A 17,629-nucleotide genomic window follows, 5' to 3' on the forward strand; every position below is an offset into this window, starting at 1 on the left:
GCACTACACAATAAATGTAATTACCAAATATTACAAGTGTCCCTTTTAAGTACTATTGTCCAAATGGTGCACCAGGTACCAAGAGCATTTGAGTATCTTGCAGACTGGTTCTGAAAATAGCTCAACAGTGACGGATCATGGTGATTTTTGAGGAAATTTGATTTCTAACTGACACACAAATATTATTTCACCATTTTTTTGTACAGCACTGTTTTCAGTGTTTTTATGGGTGTGTTTCATGATTAGCTTATTTTATGAATGTATAGTTTATTCTTGTACTAAGTAGTTTTTTTCTTTGTTGCGCTGAAAAGTCAATATTTTTAGTAAACATATTGTTGTGTCATGCAAGGGGTTTAAATTAATGATGCTTTGAAATAAGATTGATTTGAGTGTTTCTGCTCAGGATGGTTGGTTGGTTTGTGTCAGGGCTAGGCCTGAAACTCCCTCAGCCTGTTCTTCCCCCTGCAAATGACCCAGAGGTAAGTTACTAATTAGAATTGTCTTTCTTGTCATTGATACAAACGTTGTAAATCATTGTATGCAACGAGAACAGATGTTGCACTCCAGGGTAAAACATTAAAATGTAGACAGTTAAAGAAAAAAATAGATAAAAGACTATGAGGATAAATAGGCCAAAAAAATAATAACCACAACAGGCCTAAGTTCTAATAATAATAATAATGCAATGAAGAATATTCTATTGTTAACACTAGTGTGATGGAAATAAATGTAATAACATCTAGCAGCAACAATTAAAAAAAAACAAGATTATTTAAATACATACATATATATATATATATATATATATATATATATATATATATATATATATATATATATATATATATATAATCTCTCATCAGCTACACCGCTTATCCTCAGTAGGGTCGTGGGGGTGCTGGAGCCCATCCCAGCAATCATCGGGCAGTGGGCAGGGGACACCCTGAACTGCCAGCCAATCGCAGGGCACACGGGGACAGACAACTCACTCGCTCATTCACACCTAGGGACAATTTGGACCGGCCAATTCACCTGAAATGCATGTTTTTTGGAATGTGGGAGGAGACCGGAGTGCCCGGAGGAAACCCACGCAAGCATGGGGAGAACATACAAACTCCGTACAGAAAGTCTGGAGCTGGATTTGAACCCACGCAGGAGGTTCCCAAGACATGAACTGTGCCGCACATGCGCTAACCACGCCGTGCTGCCCTGTATATATATATATATATATATATATATATATATATATATATAAAACATTACCAATCTCCTCAGGAGAGAGTATAACTGCTCCAATTGCATAGGGCTGGCAGTCCACCCTCTCCATCCTCAGCCAGCAAGGCGACATTAAAGTGTCATCCAGCCATGCCGGGACTTTGGGCAAAGCAAGTCCGCTATCCATCTTAGATTTACATAGATGATCTTTTTCAATCCTACGTGATTTGTAATTCCAAATGAATAATAGGATAGTAGAATCTAACTTTTTGAGGAATCCTTTACTGATGAAAATTGGTATGTTCTGCAGGAGATATAAGAATTGAGGAAGGCATATCATTTTAATTCAATTAATTCTACCTACTAACGAGATTGGCAACGTTTCCCAAAATTCTATATGTGTGCGTCAGACAAAACATGATGTTTTTGGGTGATCACAATCCCTAAATATGTAATTTATTCCACAGTTATCTTAAAGGGGAATCGTCTCAACAAACTTTCATCAGGAAGACTTATTGGCATTATCTCACTCTTAGTCCAACTAATTCTATAACCTGAAAATGTTCCAAAAAATCAATTCTTTCCAAAATTCGTGGGATTGCAGTTTTGGGTCTGGTTACATGCAGAAAAATGTGATCTGAGTACAAGGAAATCTTATTGGAAGTACCGTATTTTCCGCACTATAAGGCGCCCCTAAAAGCCTTCATTTTTTTCACTATTTGCTAAAGTGTTTCGGAGGTCAAGGGGAGGATCCTTTTTATCATTTACAGGCTGGCATTGGCTTGAACGGCAAAACAAAGCCTGCAATTGGCCAAAAAAGATGTGTCAATCATCAGTGGAATAGATCACTATTGGCTAAAGTTATTCGGAGGTCAAGGGGCGGATCCTTTTTATCATTTACAGGCTGGCATTGGCTTAAACGGCAAAACAAAGCCTGCGATTGGCCGAAAAAGATGAATGCGTATAGCACATGGCTGACGGCATACAGAAAGCATTTTTTTACTATTTTGTATTTGTAAATATTTTATTCTCCTGGATTTACTAAACTCACGGGTATAAAAGGACCACGGCTGCACATTATTATGAACATAACGACTTCGGTGAGCTACTCTGGCTATATGTATTATCCCTGTATCTTGTTTCAGACTGAACTCGATGTTTCTGTGATAAGCGGTGCAGATAATGGATGGAATGGAGTGTCTATTTTTAAATTAAACTTAATTCCAAGTGTTTATCGTCATATATACAGTAAAGTTGCGAGCGAAAAAGAAAATAGAAACTAAGGAATGGTTGGCATTTCTTGAATCCCAAGACTTTAACCTTCCGAATGATGGAACGATTCATTTGAGTGACATCGTACGGACACCGCATCCGCACGTGTTTTCGACACGTCTTTGCAAGCTTTCGGAATGTTAAGGGGGTAATGAGTTTGACTGAACTATCTGACTGTTTTGTCGACGTTCCCATTGTAGCACCTTATAATCCGGTGCGTCTTATGTATGTCAAAAATTGGACCAAAAACTATTTTTTCAGGGTGCGCCCTATAACCCGGTGCACCTTATAGTGCGGAAAATACGGTATTTTCTGTGTTATAACCGTGAATTGCAGGGTCTTCTCTAATTGTTTGTGCGAGAGGCTCCAGAGTTAGGGCAAATAGCAAAGGGCTCAATACACATCCCTGTTTACAACCCCTACCAAGCATGAACTGCGAGGAAACTTTCTGATTTTTCAGTGTTCTGGCAGAAGGATTCCTGTACAATAGCCTAATCCAAGCGACGAACCTGTCTCGAATCCCAAATTTTCCCTACACTGAAAACAAGTAAGAAAATTCTACCAGGTCGAAAGCCTTTTCCGCATCAAGGCTTATCACAACAAGGCCTCCGGGAAAGTGCATGACATTAAAAAGGCGTCTAAGATTGTGAGATGAGTTTCGTTCTGGGATGAAACCTGACTGGTCTGGGTGCACCATTTTACCCATACTAACACTAAGTGCCCTGCCAAGGTTTTAGCTAGAATCTTCTGATCCGTATTTAAAAGGTAAATTGGCCTATATGACCCCACCATTTCCAAGTCTCTATCCTTCTTTGGAATCAGGGTGATAATGGCTTCAGTCAAGGTGGGTGGGAAGGTGCTTTCTTCCATAGCTTTGTTATACATTTTAAGCAGGTAGGGAGCCAAAGTTTGACTAAATCACTTCTATAACTCATTACTCAGACCATCAGGGCTTTACAGAATCCATGATGTCTGCACGAGTGATTGCTGCATTCAGTTTCTCCCTTTCTGACTGTTCAAGTTCCGGTAAACTACATGAATCTAAAGATGTTTGCATTACTCCTGGCTCTGCAGTACTCTGAAAGTACAGCCTTTTGTAGAAACTTTTGAATTCTCTATTAATATCTTCATGTTGAGTGTGGACAACACCGGAGTCAGATCTTATTTTGTGGATATTTTGGTCACTTTCCAATTTACGTAATTGTCTTGCGAGCAATTTTCCTGGTTAACCACCATTATTCAAAATATTTTCATTTCACATGCAGAAAGGCTCTGCTTATTTGGTCACATAATAAATGGTTAAGTTTAAATTTTAAGGCTGAATCCTGTTATATTTTTCATTGGATGGGTTTTGAGCGTTTTCCACATCCAATTGTCTTATTTCTTCTTTCTGTTCTAATTGTTTTTTTTTTTTTTTGTGTGCATTTTTTTGCACTGGATTGATATGAGACGATGCACCCTCTCAAAAATGCCTTAAAAGTCTTCCGTAATAACATGGACAAGAAGTGATCCTTATGATTAGTACCGCCCTTACAAGTATTCACAAAACATTTTGTTGTCAAGTAGCTGAGGGTTAAACCTCCAATTCTTTTGTGGTCTAGTAATTATATCCAATTTTAAAGTAAAGAAGACAGGTCCATGGTCAGATATAATGATATTATAATATTTAGGATTAGAGGCATATGGCAGCAACTTTCCATCCACCAGGACATGGTCAATTTGCCTATACATATAGTTCAGATTCAGATTCAGATTCAGATCTACTTTATTGTCATTCTAGTACACGTGTATACAGAACGAAATGTCGATACATCTGACCCGCACAGTTTCCTTGAATGTACAGATATAAATAAAATGTTGTATTGAGTTGGAGTATTGAGTACTAATAATATACTAAATAATTATGGCTATGTATAGTATTTTACAGTAGCGCAAATAGTGCAAGAGGAGCAGCTAACCAGATGTGCAAAATGGGCAGTCAGGTAAACAAGTCAGGTAAACAGTAACAATAACACTGTAACAATAACGCTGTAAGTACAATAGTGCAGAGAAACAGATGTGCAAGGAGTGGCTAGCTCTAAAGAACTGCCAGTAGTGCAAAAAGTCAAACAAAACCAACAGATGTACAGATTAGCAGCAGTTAGATTTACTATGTGTTTGATTGACCGTTTAACAGTCTAATGGCCAGGGGGACAAGACTATTGTGGAACCTGGTGGTCCTGCACCGCACACTGCAGTACCTCTTCCGAGAGGCTAGCAGAGTGAACAGTCCATGGTGGGGGTTAGAGGGGTCCCTGATAATGTTCTTAGCTTGGGATAGGCAGCGCTTCTGGCCAATGTCTTGAATGGAGGGGAGAGAAGTTCCGATTATTTTCTCTGCTGTCCTCGTCACCCTCCTCACACTACCCCAGTCGGAAGCGCTGCAGCCTCCACACCACACAGAGATACAGCTGGTCAGGATACTCTCTATGGTGCCCCTGTAGAATGTGATGAGGGAGGGTGGGGGCAGGTGGGCTCTCCTCATCCTCCGCAGGAAGTACAGGCGCTGCTGTGCCCTCTTAACCAGTGATGCAGTGTTCACGGACCAGGTGAGTTTGTTTGTGATGTGCACCCCTAGGAACTTGATGCTGCTGACAACCTCCACAGCCTTGTTGTTGATGAAAAGTGGGGCATGGTTGGGCTGGTTTTTCCTGAAGTCGACAATGATCTCCTTAGTTTTGTCAACATTCAGGACCAGGCTGTTGTCCCTGCACCAGCCCACCAACTGCTCCACCTCCTCTCTGTAGGCCAGGTCGTTGTCGTCCCTGATGAGGCCCACCACTGTTGTGTCGTCCGCAAACTTCACGATGTGGTTTGTGGCGGACCTAGGGACGCAGTCGTGTGTCATCAGGGTGAACAGCAAGGGGCTCAGAACACAGCCTTGGGGGAGATGTTCTGACCAATCCGCACTGACTGGGGTCTGTCAGTGAGGAAGTCCAGCAGCCAGTTCCGCATGGGGGTGTTGAAACCCAGGAGTCTCATTTTGTCTACCAGGTGTTGTGGGATGATGGTGTTGAATGCTGAACTGAAGTCCAGGAACAGCATCCGCACATGGGGGTGGACCCTGGAGTGAAATGAATCCTCTCGACTTGTTGGATTAAGTATTTTCCAGAGGTCTACTACGTTCATGTTATCAATGTATGTTTGTATGTATGTATATATGTCACCAGGTTACAAGATTTCAAGGAGGTTACTTTTTGGACGTTAGTTTTATCCAAAAGGGGGTCATAAACAAAATTGAGGTCAGATCCAATTTTGGGGTTGGTACTTGAAATATCTGGTATTAAACTTAAAACATTCCTAAAAAATTCCACATCATCATAATTTGGCCCGTAAATATTCAATCGTGTTAAATAGACAGAAGGCAATTCTCCCTGGACCATCATGTAGCGTCCATTCCTGTCTGATATTGTAGATAAATGTTTAAAAGCCACTCCTATTCGAATCAAGATTGCCGTTCCTCTCGCTCTGGAAGTGAATTTTGAGTGGTATATTTGACTTATCCACCTTCCGTGCGCCTCGTTTATCAAGTGTCTCCTGCAGGAATATTATATCCGCCTGTAGGCTTTTCAAATGGGAAAGCACCTAACCTCTTTTTGTCTGATTGTTAATGTCATTGACATTCCATGAACAATAACTTATTCTGCATCCAAGAAGTGAAGAAAGGTAATTGATATCAGGGTCCTATCACCCACCCTGTATGTACTGAACATTAAGTAGCGCTCTATTCCACCCCGTACCCCTTTAAGTCCTAAACTAAGAAATAAAAAAACAAAATAAATGCAAAGAACCTGAAAAAAAACGTAATTTGCTGAATCTTAATCACTGCTTCCTATGGAACCTGTCTCTAACCATAACGCCTAGGGGGAAACTCCCAGTACAAATGAAAAGATTAAGTCATCAAAAATACAAGACGCTTCCCTACTTACGAATGACAATCGTTCGTAAGTTAAATTTGTTCGTAAGTTGCTTAAGTGCTATATATCTTACAAAATAATATGCTCTATAAAGATAACTAAAGTTGAGTTTAACTTACTTTTGGAAGATGCGCTTCAAGAAGTCCTCCTCTGTGGTAGAAATTGGCCGAAACAAAGCGTTCAGACAATTTTCTCAACCGCATCAAGCTTTCTTTCTCAACCCCTCAATGCCCACAAAGTCACATGCAGTGTTTCAAGATGGGCATAATAACACACACACACACACACACACACACACAAAAAAAAAATATCTATACATATATATATATATATATATATATATATATATATATATATATATATATATATAAGTGAAAAAAGTGTGTATTTGACAACCCTTCTATTTCACAATTTCTCCCACTTAGAAATCATGGAGGGGTCTGAATTTTTTTATTTTAGGTGCATGTCCACTGTGAGAGATAACCTTAAAGAAAAATCCAGCAATCAAGATGCATAATTTTTATGACGATCGATTTGTGTGATACAGCTGCAAATAAGTATTCCCGTAGTCTTTCACCAGGTTTGCACACACTGCAGGAGGGATCTTGGCCCACTCCTCCACACAGATCCACACAGAGAAAAATCCAGAAATCACAATGCATGATTTTTTAACAATTTATCTGTTTGATACTGCTAGAAATAAGTATTTGGACACTTGTGTATCATCTTGAACTCTGACTCTGAAAGACCTGTTTGTCAACATTTAGAAGTCCACCTGCACTCCATGTATCATCCGGAACCAGATGCACCTATTCGAGGTCGTAAGCTGCATAAAGACACCTGACCACACCATACAATCAGTAAGACTTTAACTTGTAAAATGGCGAAAACCAAAGAGCTGTCCAAAGACACCACAATCAAAATTCTACACCTCCACAAGGCTGGAAAGGGCTGCGGAGCAATTGCCAAGCAACTTGGTGAAAAAAAATCCACTGTTGGAGCAACCGTTAGAAAATGGAAGAAGCTAAACATGGCGGTCAATCTCAATCGGAGTGGAACCCCATGCAAGATATCACCTGGTGGGGTCTCAATGATTTTAAGAAAGGTGAGGAATCAGCCCGGAACTACACGACAGGAGTTGGTCAATGACCTGAAAAGAGCTGGGACCACCGTTTCCAAGGTTACTGTAGGAAATACATTAAGAGGTCATGATTTGAAATCACGCATGGCGCGAAAGGTTCCCCTGCTTAAACCATCACATTTCAAGGCCCGTCTTAAGTTATCATATGGCCATTTGCATGATACTGCGGAGTCATGTGAGAAGGTTTTGTGGTCAGATGAGACCAAAATAGAACTTTTCGGTCATAATTCCACAAAGTGTGTTTAGAGGAAGAAGAATGAAGATCACCATCCCTGGGGGTGGTAGTATCATGTTCATCTGCATATGGGACAGGACACGTGCACTGCATTAAAGAGAGGAGGACTTGAGCCGTGTATTGAGTATTTGGGGAACAACCACCTTCCCTCAGTTAGAGCATTGAATATAGGGTCATAGCTGGGTCTTCCAACACGACAACGACCCGAACACACAGCCAGGAATACCAAGGAGTAGCTCAGTAAGAAGCATATCAAGGTTCTAGCATGGCTCAGCCAGTCTCCAGACCGGAACCCAATCGAAAATCTTTGGAGAGAGCTTAAACTCTGTGTTTTTCAGTGACAGCCCAGAAACATGACTGATGTAGAGAAGATCTGTGTGGAGAAGTGGGCCAAGATCCCTCCTGTAGTGTGCGCAAACCTGTTGAAAAACTAGCGGAAACGTTTGACCTCTGTAATAGCAAACAAAGACGACTGTACCAAATATTAACATTCATTTTCTCAGGTGTTCAGATACTTATTTGCAGTTATATCACACAAATAAATCGTTAATGCATTGTCGCTTCTGGATTTTTCTTTTTAGTTTATCTCTCTCACAGTGGACATGCACGCACAATGAAAATGTCAGACCCCTCCATGATTTCTAAATGGGAGAAATGGCAAAATAGCAGGGTGTTTAAATACTGTACTCATTTTCTTCACTGTGTATGTATATACATATATATATATATATATATATATATATATATATATATATATATAAAATAAATAAAATAAATAAATATACTCCTCCATGATCTGCTACCTTATCGTGGTGGAGGAGTTTGTGTGTCCCAATGGTCTTTGGAGCTATGTTGTCGGGGGCTTTAAGCTCCTGGTAGGGTCACCCATGGCAAACAGGTTCTAGGTGAGTGGCCAGACAAAACACAGATCATAAGACCCTTTATGAAGAATAAAAACATTGGGCCACAATTTCCCTCGTCCGGATGCGGGTTACCGGGGCCCCCTTCTGGAGCCAGGCCTGGAGGTGGGGTCCGCTGGCGAGCGCCTGGCGGCCTTTGCTCACAGAGTCCGGCCAGGCACAGCCCGAAGGGACGACGTGGGACCCTCTTCCAATGGGCTCTCCACCCGTAGGAGGGATCAAAGAGGTCGGGTGCGTAGAGAGCTGGGTAGCGGCCAAGGGAGGGGTCCTTGGCGCGACAATCCCCGGCTACAGAAATTGGCTTTTGGGACATGGAATGTTACCTCTCTGGCAGGGAAGGAACCCGAGTTGGTGTGTGAGGTTGAGAGTTCCCTACTAGATATAGTCGGACTCACCTCCACGCACGGCTTGGGCTCTGGTACCAGTCCTCTCGAGAGGTGTTGGACTCTCTTCCACTCTGGAGTTGCCCGTGGTGAGAGGCGCAGAGCGTGGGCATATTAGTTCCCCCACGGCTCAGCGCCTGTACGTTGGGGTTCACCCCGGTAGACGAGAGGGTAGCCTCCCTCCGCCTTCGGTGGGGGGACGGGTCTTGACTGCTGTTTGTGGGCACTCGGGTGAAGAGAGGGGCGGAACCGTCAACTGATCACCACCTGGTGGGGAAGATGCCGGTCCGACCCAGCAGACCCAAGCCTGTTGTGAGGGTCTGTTGGGAACGGCTAGCAGCATCTCCTGTCAGAAGAAGTTTCAATTTACACCTCCGGCAGAACTTTGCCCATGTCCGGAGGGAGGCGGGGGACATTGAGTCCGAGTGGACCATGTTCCGCGCCTCCATTGTCGAGGCGGCTGTTCGGAGCTGTGGCCGTAAGGTTGTTGGTGCCTGCCGCGGCGGCAACCCTCATAGCCGTTGGTGGTCACCGGCGGTGAGGGATGCCGTCAAGCTAAAGAAAGAGTCTTATCAGGCCTTCTTGGCCTGTGGGACTCTGGAAGCAGCTGGCAGGTATCGGCTGGCCAAGTGGAATGAGGCTTCGGCGGTTGCCGAGGCAAAAACTTGGGCATGGGAGGAGTTTGGCGAGGCCATGGAAGCCGACATCCAGTCAAGTCAAGTCATTTTTATTTGTACAGCCCTTAATCGCAAAGAGTCTCAAAGGGCTGCACAGGTTATTGCAAACCAAAGAATATTATTACAGACTATTATTACACCATCCCCTGGTCTAAAACCTACATGAGGGCAAGGAAAAACTCAAAAACATCAATTTGAGGAAAATGAAGAAACCTTGAGAAGAGACCGCACATCTGGTAATCCCCCTTCCAGGATGACCAGGCTGCAATGGATGTAGCAATAACAAATAATACACAGATATTGTCAACAAAAAACATATGCTATAGAGTCGAAGTGTGTTTTAGCTTAGGTTTAAACATTTCCGCTGAGGTTGCAGATCGGATCTCAGGGGGAAGAGCATTCTACAGCACCGGTGCCCGGATGGAGAACGCTCTCGAACTTGCGGAAATCTTCTTGGCTCTTGGAATCACTAGTAGGCCAGCGCTTTCAGAACGAAGGCTCCGGACCTGAACATAGGGGGAAATTAAATCTGAAAGATATGAGGGAGCAAGTCCATGCATGATTTTGTATACAACCAACAGAACCTTAAAATCACATCTTAAGCTAACAGGGAGCCAATGCGGGTTAGCTAAAATCGGGATCAAACTTTCTTGTCTTAGTTAAAAGCCTCGCTGCAGCATTTTGTACCAGCTGAAGGCTCTTGATTTTGGACTTCGGGAGACCGGAGAGTAGTGCATTACAGTAATCGAGACGAAAAGTAAGAAACGCGTGAATTATAATCTCCGCATCTGACTGAGACAGCATAAATTTTAGCAATGTTGCGAAAATGAAAGAAAGCTGTTCCAGTAATATTCTTCACGTGTGTTTGAAAGGACAGATAGGGGTCAAATATGACACCAAAATTTTTAACTGAGTCACTCTGGGTTATCTTACATTTGTCAATGTTCAGAGCAGTTTTTGAGAACAAGTCCAATAACTAACATTTCGGTCTTTTCAGAGTTAAGGCGCAAGAAGTTGAGTGACATCCACTCTTTTATCTCAGTGAGGCAGGCCTCCAAATTTCTACAATTTAGTGTGGCAGTTTCCTCCATCGGAAGATATTGTTGAGAGTCATCTGCCTATCAATGGAAACTGATGTTATACTTCCTGAGAGACCAATCCATTTTTCCAACTGTTATAGTAAGATATTATGGTCCACAGTGTCAAAAGCAGCACTAATGTCCAGCAGCAAGAGTGATGAAGCGCCGGAGTCCATTGCTAGTAGAAAATCATTGGCTACCTTTATCCGGGCTGTCTCAGTCGAGTGGTTAGCCCTGAATCCTGATTGCATTGATTCAAAAAGATTGTTATCGGATCTAAAATCATTTAGCTGCTGTGCCACACTTTTTTCAAGTACTTTAGAAAGAAACTGTAGGTTTGACACAGGTCTTTATTTACATAAGCTGTCTGGAACAAGGTTGGGTCGTTTCAGTGTAGGTTTAATAACAGCAGACTTAAAAGCTTCTGGAACTACACCTGAGGAGAGTGATATGTTTATAATATTTAGAACTGAGGGTCCAAGGACCCAAAAAGACCTTTGATCAGCGAACCCGGAAGCGGGCTAAACAGGCAAGTCGTCGGTTTGGCCGTATTCACCACCTGTTTAATATTATCAAGTGACAGATCACTAAATCGGCAAAAATTCTCTGGACAGCCACCATGTCGCGCATCTATAGATTTCAGCTCTTTAATATGTGATGTATTAACAGAGTCTTTAGAAATTTCTTCTCGTGTGCATAGAATCTTCTTATTATAGAAGACCATAAAGTCATGGGCTGAAAGGGTAGAACTATCTGGGATAATTTGTTGCCTCGTTAGCAATACTACAGTGTCGAAAAGGATTTTAGGGTTATTCTTCTGTGCCGCAATCACCTTCGAAAAATAAGCTGATTTTGCGGAGGCAAGGGCTGCTTTATACTTTAACAAGTTGTCACACTCAAGCTTGGTAGCGCGCCATTTTCTTTCAGATTTCCTGCTTTCTTGTTTAAGAAATCTAGTTTCATTATTAAACCAAGGCGTGTCTCTTTTAGGTCATGATTTAAGCCGTATGGGCGCTACTGAATTCAGAACACTAGCCAGGGTGGCATTAAACTCATTCATGAGTGAGTCAACGTAACTGTTCCTGAAAGAAGATCAGAGAGCTTAGAAACTATCCTTCAGTTTTTTTTATTACTACATTTACCCAGCACTTCAAATGTAACTAAATAAAGATCAGAAATAATGGTATTACACGGTAGCATCGTCACGTCTGAGGTTGAAAGTCCTCGAGTCAGAACCAAGTCTAGCGTGTTTCCATCTTTATGAGTCGGCAATCAACCAGTTGATTAAAACCAAATGTATCAATTAGAGACCGAAACGCAACAGTAAGTGAACTGAGTGGGGAGTTCATATGAATGTTAAAGTCCCCCATAATTATTATTTTGTCTGCATAGGTTACTAGGTCAGACAACAGTTCAGAGAATTAATCTAAGAAAACTGCGTATGGTCCGGGTGCGCGGTAAATAGTTACTACATAAATTGACAATAGGGAGGACTGCATAACAACAGCCTCAAACGCCTTATTTATTATTTATTATTAATTATTAGAGGTACGGGGAGTAAGTTTGAATATTTTTTCAGAAATTAGCACAATACCGCCACCCTTCTTCAAAGAGCGTGCTACATGACAACTCACGTAGTCTTGAGGAGAAGCCTCATTTAACGGTAAAAACTCATCCGGTCTCAACCAAGTTTCACACGGACCAATCAGGTTAAGTTTGTAATCACGAATAATATTATCAATAAGTAAAGCTTTAGGAGCAAGCAATCTAATATTTAAAAGACCAAGTTTTAGCTTTGCTGAATCGTTTAACTTAGCTGAAGTCTTTCTAGAGATCGTCACAAGATGTCGCCGTTCGGGCGTGTTGAGTCTCAGGCGTCGGTTGACAGGCAAGATCGATGAAGAAATATTGGTGGAATTAGGCACATCTTCGTGTCCTTCTCTGCCGTTTCGCCGATGTAGCTCCTTTAGCTTCACACACTTGCCCGAGCGACAGCCCCGGTTTTGTTTACGGTCTCCAGTGTTCATTTCACCTCTGTAAAGTGATGGGTCCCAGGTTCTCGCATGCTCAAAAATCTATGGGTCCCAACAGAGACCTATGGGTCCCCAAAATTTAGTGTTATCGAGGTTGAAATTGTAAATCCGCGACAAATATATAATATAAATCTATATATTCATTCAGTTTTAATCATCACAGTTTATATGTAATACAAATCAGTTATCGCTTCAAGATTTTGCCGTTCACAACAATATTTTACATTATACAAAATAATATTGCTGAAATAATTATATTAATCTATATTCTTTTGTTTATTTTCTTTTGTCGAATCGTTCGCTTCAACACACGAGTTTTCCTTGTCTCCGCGATCTTCCGAAGAATTTCTCCGCCGTTTTTTCGTGCCAGAATTATTCCGTTGTTATCACTTTCTGCATTATGTTTCCACTTATTACTGACACTGAAGAAATAACCAATTTTGTGTTGATTTTCACCTAATACTAATTGTTTTTTCTGAGGCATACTCATACCTGTCAACCTCCACGGCTCCATGCCCTTACAAACTGTCGTACTCCCTTACAAAATACAAAAAAATCTTACACCATATTTTTTTTTCAAACGTGTTTATTTATGTAGTTTAATATGTTATATTGTACATGTTTTTCCTTATATCATATACAGTAATCCCTCGGTTATCTTGGTTAATGGGGACCAAAACCACCCGCGAAAAGTGAAAATCTGCGAAGTAACGACGCCCCTTCAAAAATGCTTAAAACATATATATATATATATATATATATATATATATATATATATATATATATATATTTAATTATTTTATTTTATTATTATTATTTTTTTAGACCCGTGAAGCTCTGAACCCGCGAACGTGGAACCGTGAAGTAGCGAGGTCCCACTGTATATTGTTAATAAACATTTTGTTGTGAGACACTGAGTTGCTCGACATGAATGAGGTTTATTATAAAAAAAAGTTCAAAAATGAAGTAGCTTGGACGTTCACTGCAGAAGGAAAAAATACATGCAAATATAATCAAGTGGAATAATACATTTTGTTATTCAAATTATTAATTCATTTTCTGCATTAAATTATTGTTGGTAGTATACTGACTAAAGGGATAACCTCAAACCTGTCTATTTTCATTTTCTCCTTTTATACTTCCTTTTTTCTTAACTTCTTTATACAACATAATAATTCGTAATATAATGCATCAAAGCAAGTGAGCCGTTTGAGAACCGGCTCTCTTTGATGAGTTGAGCCGAAAAAGCCGGTTCTCTAAAAAGAGACGGACTTTCACTACACAACTCGAACTCGTTGACTTGATTGATTTGCTGTTTTCGTGATAGTCGGTGTTTACCGGATGGTACCCATGATTGACAAATTTGCGTTTTTCTTGTACGTCGTACACGTCTTAAAATGCATAATAAACGTACTCTGTACGACAAAACGTACAGGTTGACAGGTATGCATACTTAACCTTCCCTCGCCGACAACCACCGACCCCAGATAAGCTGAAGATAATGGATGGATTGATGGATGGATGGATAAATATATAATATATATATATATATATATATATATATATATATATATATATATATAAGCTGCATCAGAATTTAAAAACTAGGTAGTCAACTTGGAATAGAGAGCCTATGTTAGTGTCTTTTCACAATCTTCAATGTCTTACTTACACCACACAGAGCCCGTAGAAAAGGATGAGAAAAGAAACAAAACAGAAAATAGAACCTGTCAATAAAATCGATTCATCCAGATGGAAAGTGTTGGTCATAGAACTGGTGGGCTGCTTCTGCTGACTTAAAGACGTTAATTTGATCCCCGTGTTCCACCCGGAGCAGCGCAGGGTGGTCGATGCGAAATTTAATTTTTCCTTGGTATAGTAGGGATTTCACATCTCTAACGGAGACGCTTGGAAGTATAGTGGCTGTACTAGGGGAAAAAACGGACCTTGGCTACGTGCCATTCCAGCTCTCTGGGGTTCCCAGCTCGAGTCTTGACTTTATCCTGGAGGTAATGGAACCTGGCGATCATTGCCCCGGGTCAAAGAGGTGGTGGCCGAGGTGGGAATTGTCTATTATAGCGTTGATGTTACAGTATCCCAAGGTGGCAATATCTTCTAGACTGGGCAGAGAGAGGCCGAATAAATAAAAAAAAACATAAAAAGTAAATCTTTACCTCATTTTGTTTTTGCCATCCAATCTTGCGTCTCTTCTTCGCGACCGTTTTCAGCGCAATAAATTATTTTTGTTTTCTGCTCACAGGCAACCACAGATGTTCTGAAGAAAGGTAAGTTTGGCTTTGTAGTATTCAATCGTCTCCACTGGCTCTATGTTTTTCTCATATGCCACATTTCCCAGTTCTGCAGTAGTTGTATCTTTTTTCTTTTTTACAGTTTGGACAACAGGAGCCTAACTCAGTTACCTCTTCTCCTTCTGTTTCAGGGGTGAAGGCACTGCGAGCCCCTTAAACAGCAGGACAAGATGGCTGGGGGACGCTCCCGTTTCCATGCTATGTTGAGACGCTGCTCAACACATAGATTTCATGCTTGGTGCCACTACTGCGGCTTATTAATGCGCACTTACACACAAAGCAAGGCAGCTGGAAATAAGAATATTCAACTCACCTTACTGTACATGATACAGTTCAATATGAATGTATAACAAATGTTGAAAGCTATTTTAGAATGTATGTTTTTTATTTAAATATACCAAGGATGAAAACCAAAAATAGGTAACACTTGGCCAAGATACCGAAGGGGCAACACCTAAATTAATTCCCCTAAAAAATGGGAGAAAAACCCAATAGTTTAAACGATGTGTTTGACTTTTACTTGTTTAAAGTGAAAAATATCAAATGATGAATAACTGACGAGAATATTAACTTATTTTCACACTGTAAGGCAGACAAAATTACAAGGCGCACCCTGAAAATAGTCTTTTGTCTTATAGTTTTCATACATAAGGCTCACATGAAATTAAGACAACAGTTAGAACTACCATGTTTAACCATTGGGCTCTTTATACACTTACGATACATACATTAATGCAACAATTAATCAGGTGATAGGTATCTAGGACTAAAATCGGAAAAATTGTTTGCAAAAGGAACCTTACCTGGATCGCGGCAATGTGGGCGCCGACACTTTACCACTAGACCACTAGCAGTTTGGGGTCTCTTAGATTCCAATTAATTAATTAATTAATACCAATCCTTTGAGGTAAGCAAAGTTTAAGGATACAATTATTTTTTCATATTAAAAAAATATTATTTCTAATCTTCTCAATGTCTTGACCAAGAGGATTTTAGGTTTCATAGTTTGTGTCTGGATGGTTCAAAAATATGTTTCATTTCACTTTAAGTGATTTAGGATTATTCAACACTGTTCAGCACAGTGTTGAGCCTTCGCAGACTCCACAGGTGGCTCAGAAATCTAAGCTGAGGGGGGCGAGAGCGGTGCTAGGAATCAAATTGATGAACCATTTCAAGGCAGGGGAGTATTTCCGACGCTGACATTATATTTAGCGTTTTTCATCGTATTTAAGCCTATCCTCTCCTTTTGTCACAAGCCAGAAACAGAGACAGGACCCAGTAGCGTTCGTTTACTCAGTTTTATTGATAAAGAGAGAGAGCAGTGCTCGCTTCCACCATCCGATGATCGACGGACACGGGTAGCAGTTGCCAGGAACGCGGAAGTGGCACTTCCGTGTCGAGCGAGAATAATCGTAGGCAGCAGGGATACTGGTCGCTAGCCAGGACGGGAGAGCAAGGGCGGTATCGAGTTCAGAAAAGAGGTAACAGGTATCAGGCAGGTAACAGGGCAAAACAGGTCGATGGTCGGGATGGAAGAGCAGGGCAGAAACGGGTCAAAAAACGGGTCCAGAAACAGGTCGGCAACAGGTATCAGGCACTAGAAAACAGGGCAGGAAAATGTCGGAAGGTATGGAGCTTGCCTAGCTGGGAGCATAGGTTCGCAAACAGTCTGACGGGGAGTTTAAAAAAAGTCTTTGAACCAATCAGCGCTCAGTGCTGTTGGCGCCAATTGGGCAGTCACAGGTGCCCTGAAGCAGCAATCATGACAGCTTTATTAAGGAAAAGAGAGTTTTAAAAATGCTTACATTTTTTAAGATGCTCAAATAATCGGCTTGTTATGCCCATGGTCTCGACTATGCTTTCTATTCATTTCACAACTCATTTGATTACGGTATTTTCCGCACTATAAGGTGCACCTAAAAGCCTTTATTTTTTAAAAAAGCTGACCATGCGCCTTATAATACAGTCTTGCAACTAAGGGGCCGGTCACACAGCAGTTTGCGGCTGAATCACGGCCAGAAATTTCTGCCTGTGAGGCGGACGCTATTGGACGCTTTGAGATCGCCATACAGACGAGATACAGCAGTGCTTAACACGCGGTCGGAAATTCGCGCGCGGGTGGCAGCGCGAAAAAGTTTTGCGCTGCTCAAATCTTTAGAGCGCGGGTACACAGCCTTTCACGGGCGTATTGAGGCTGAACCACGGTCAGAAATTTCTGGCCGTGAAGCAGACGCTGTTGGGCGCTGTTGGACGCTTTGAGACCACCATATAGACGAGATACAGCAGTGCTTTACTCGCGGTCGGAAATTCACACGCGGTTGGCCGCGCGAAAACGTTTTGAGCTGCTCAAAACTTTGAGCACGTGTTAACCGCGGGCGGCACACGAGGTAATGACGCGGAAATTACGCG

General features: G+C 41.5%; 1 protein-coding gene across 2 annotated transcripts in view; it reads left to right on the top strand.

Annotated features, from left to right (window-relative positions):
• LOC148363440 (uncharacterized) overlaps nt 1-17,629 on the top strand; it is a 55,394-nt gene that overhangs the window by 17,900 nt on the left and 19,865 nt on the right. For both annotated transcript variants that reach the window (XM_088341102.1, XM_088341100.1), the window contains exons 12-13: nt 404-479; nt 15,172-15,196. In XM_088341102.1, coding sequence (XP_088197228.1) covers nt 404-479; nt 15,172-15,196 — 101 coding nt within the window. The remainder of the gene's footprint in view (nt 1-403; nt 480-15,171; nt 15,197-17,629) is intronic.

The sequence above is a fragment of the Urocampus carinirostris genome, chromosome 7, assembly GCF_059441175.1.
Source record: "Urocampus carinirostris isolate Australia breed hairy pipefish chromosome 7, RoL_Ucar_1.0, whole genome shotgun sequence".
NCBI classification, from domain to species: domain Eukaryota; kingdom Metazoa; phylum Chordata; class Actinopteri; order Syngnathiformes; family Syngnathidae; genus Urocampus; species Urocampus carinirostris.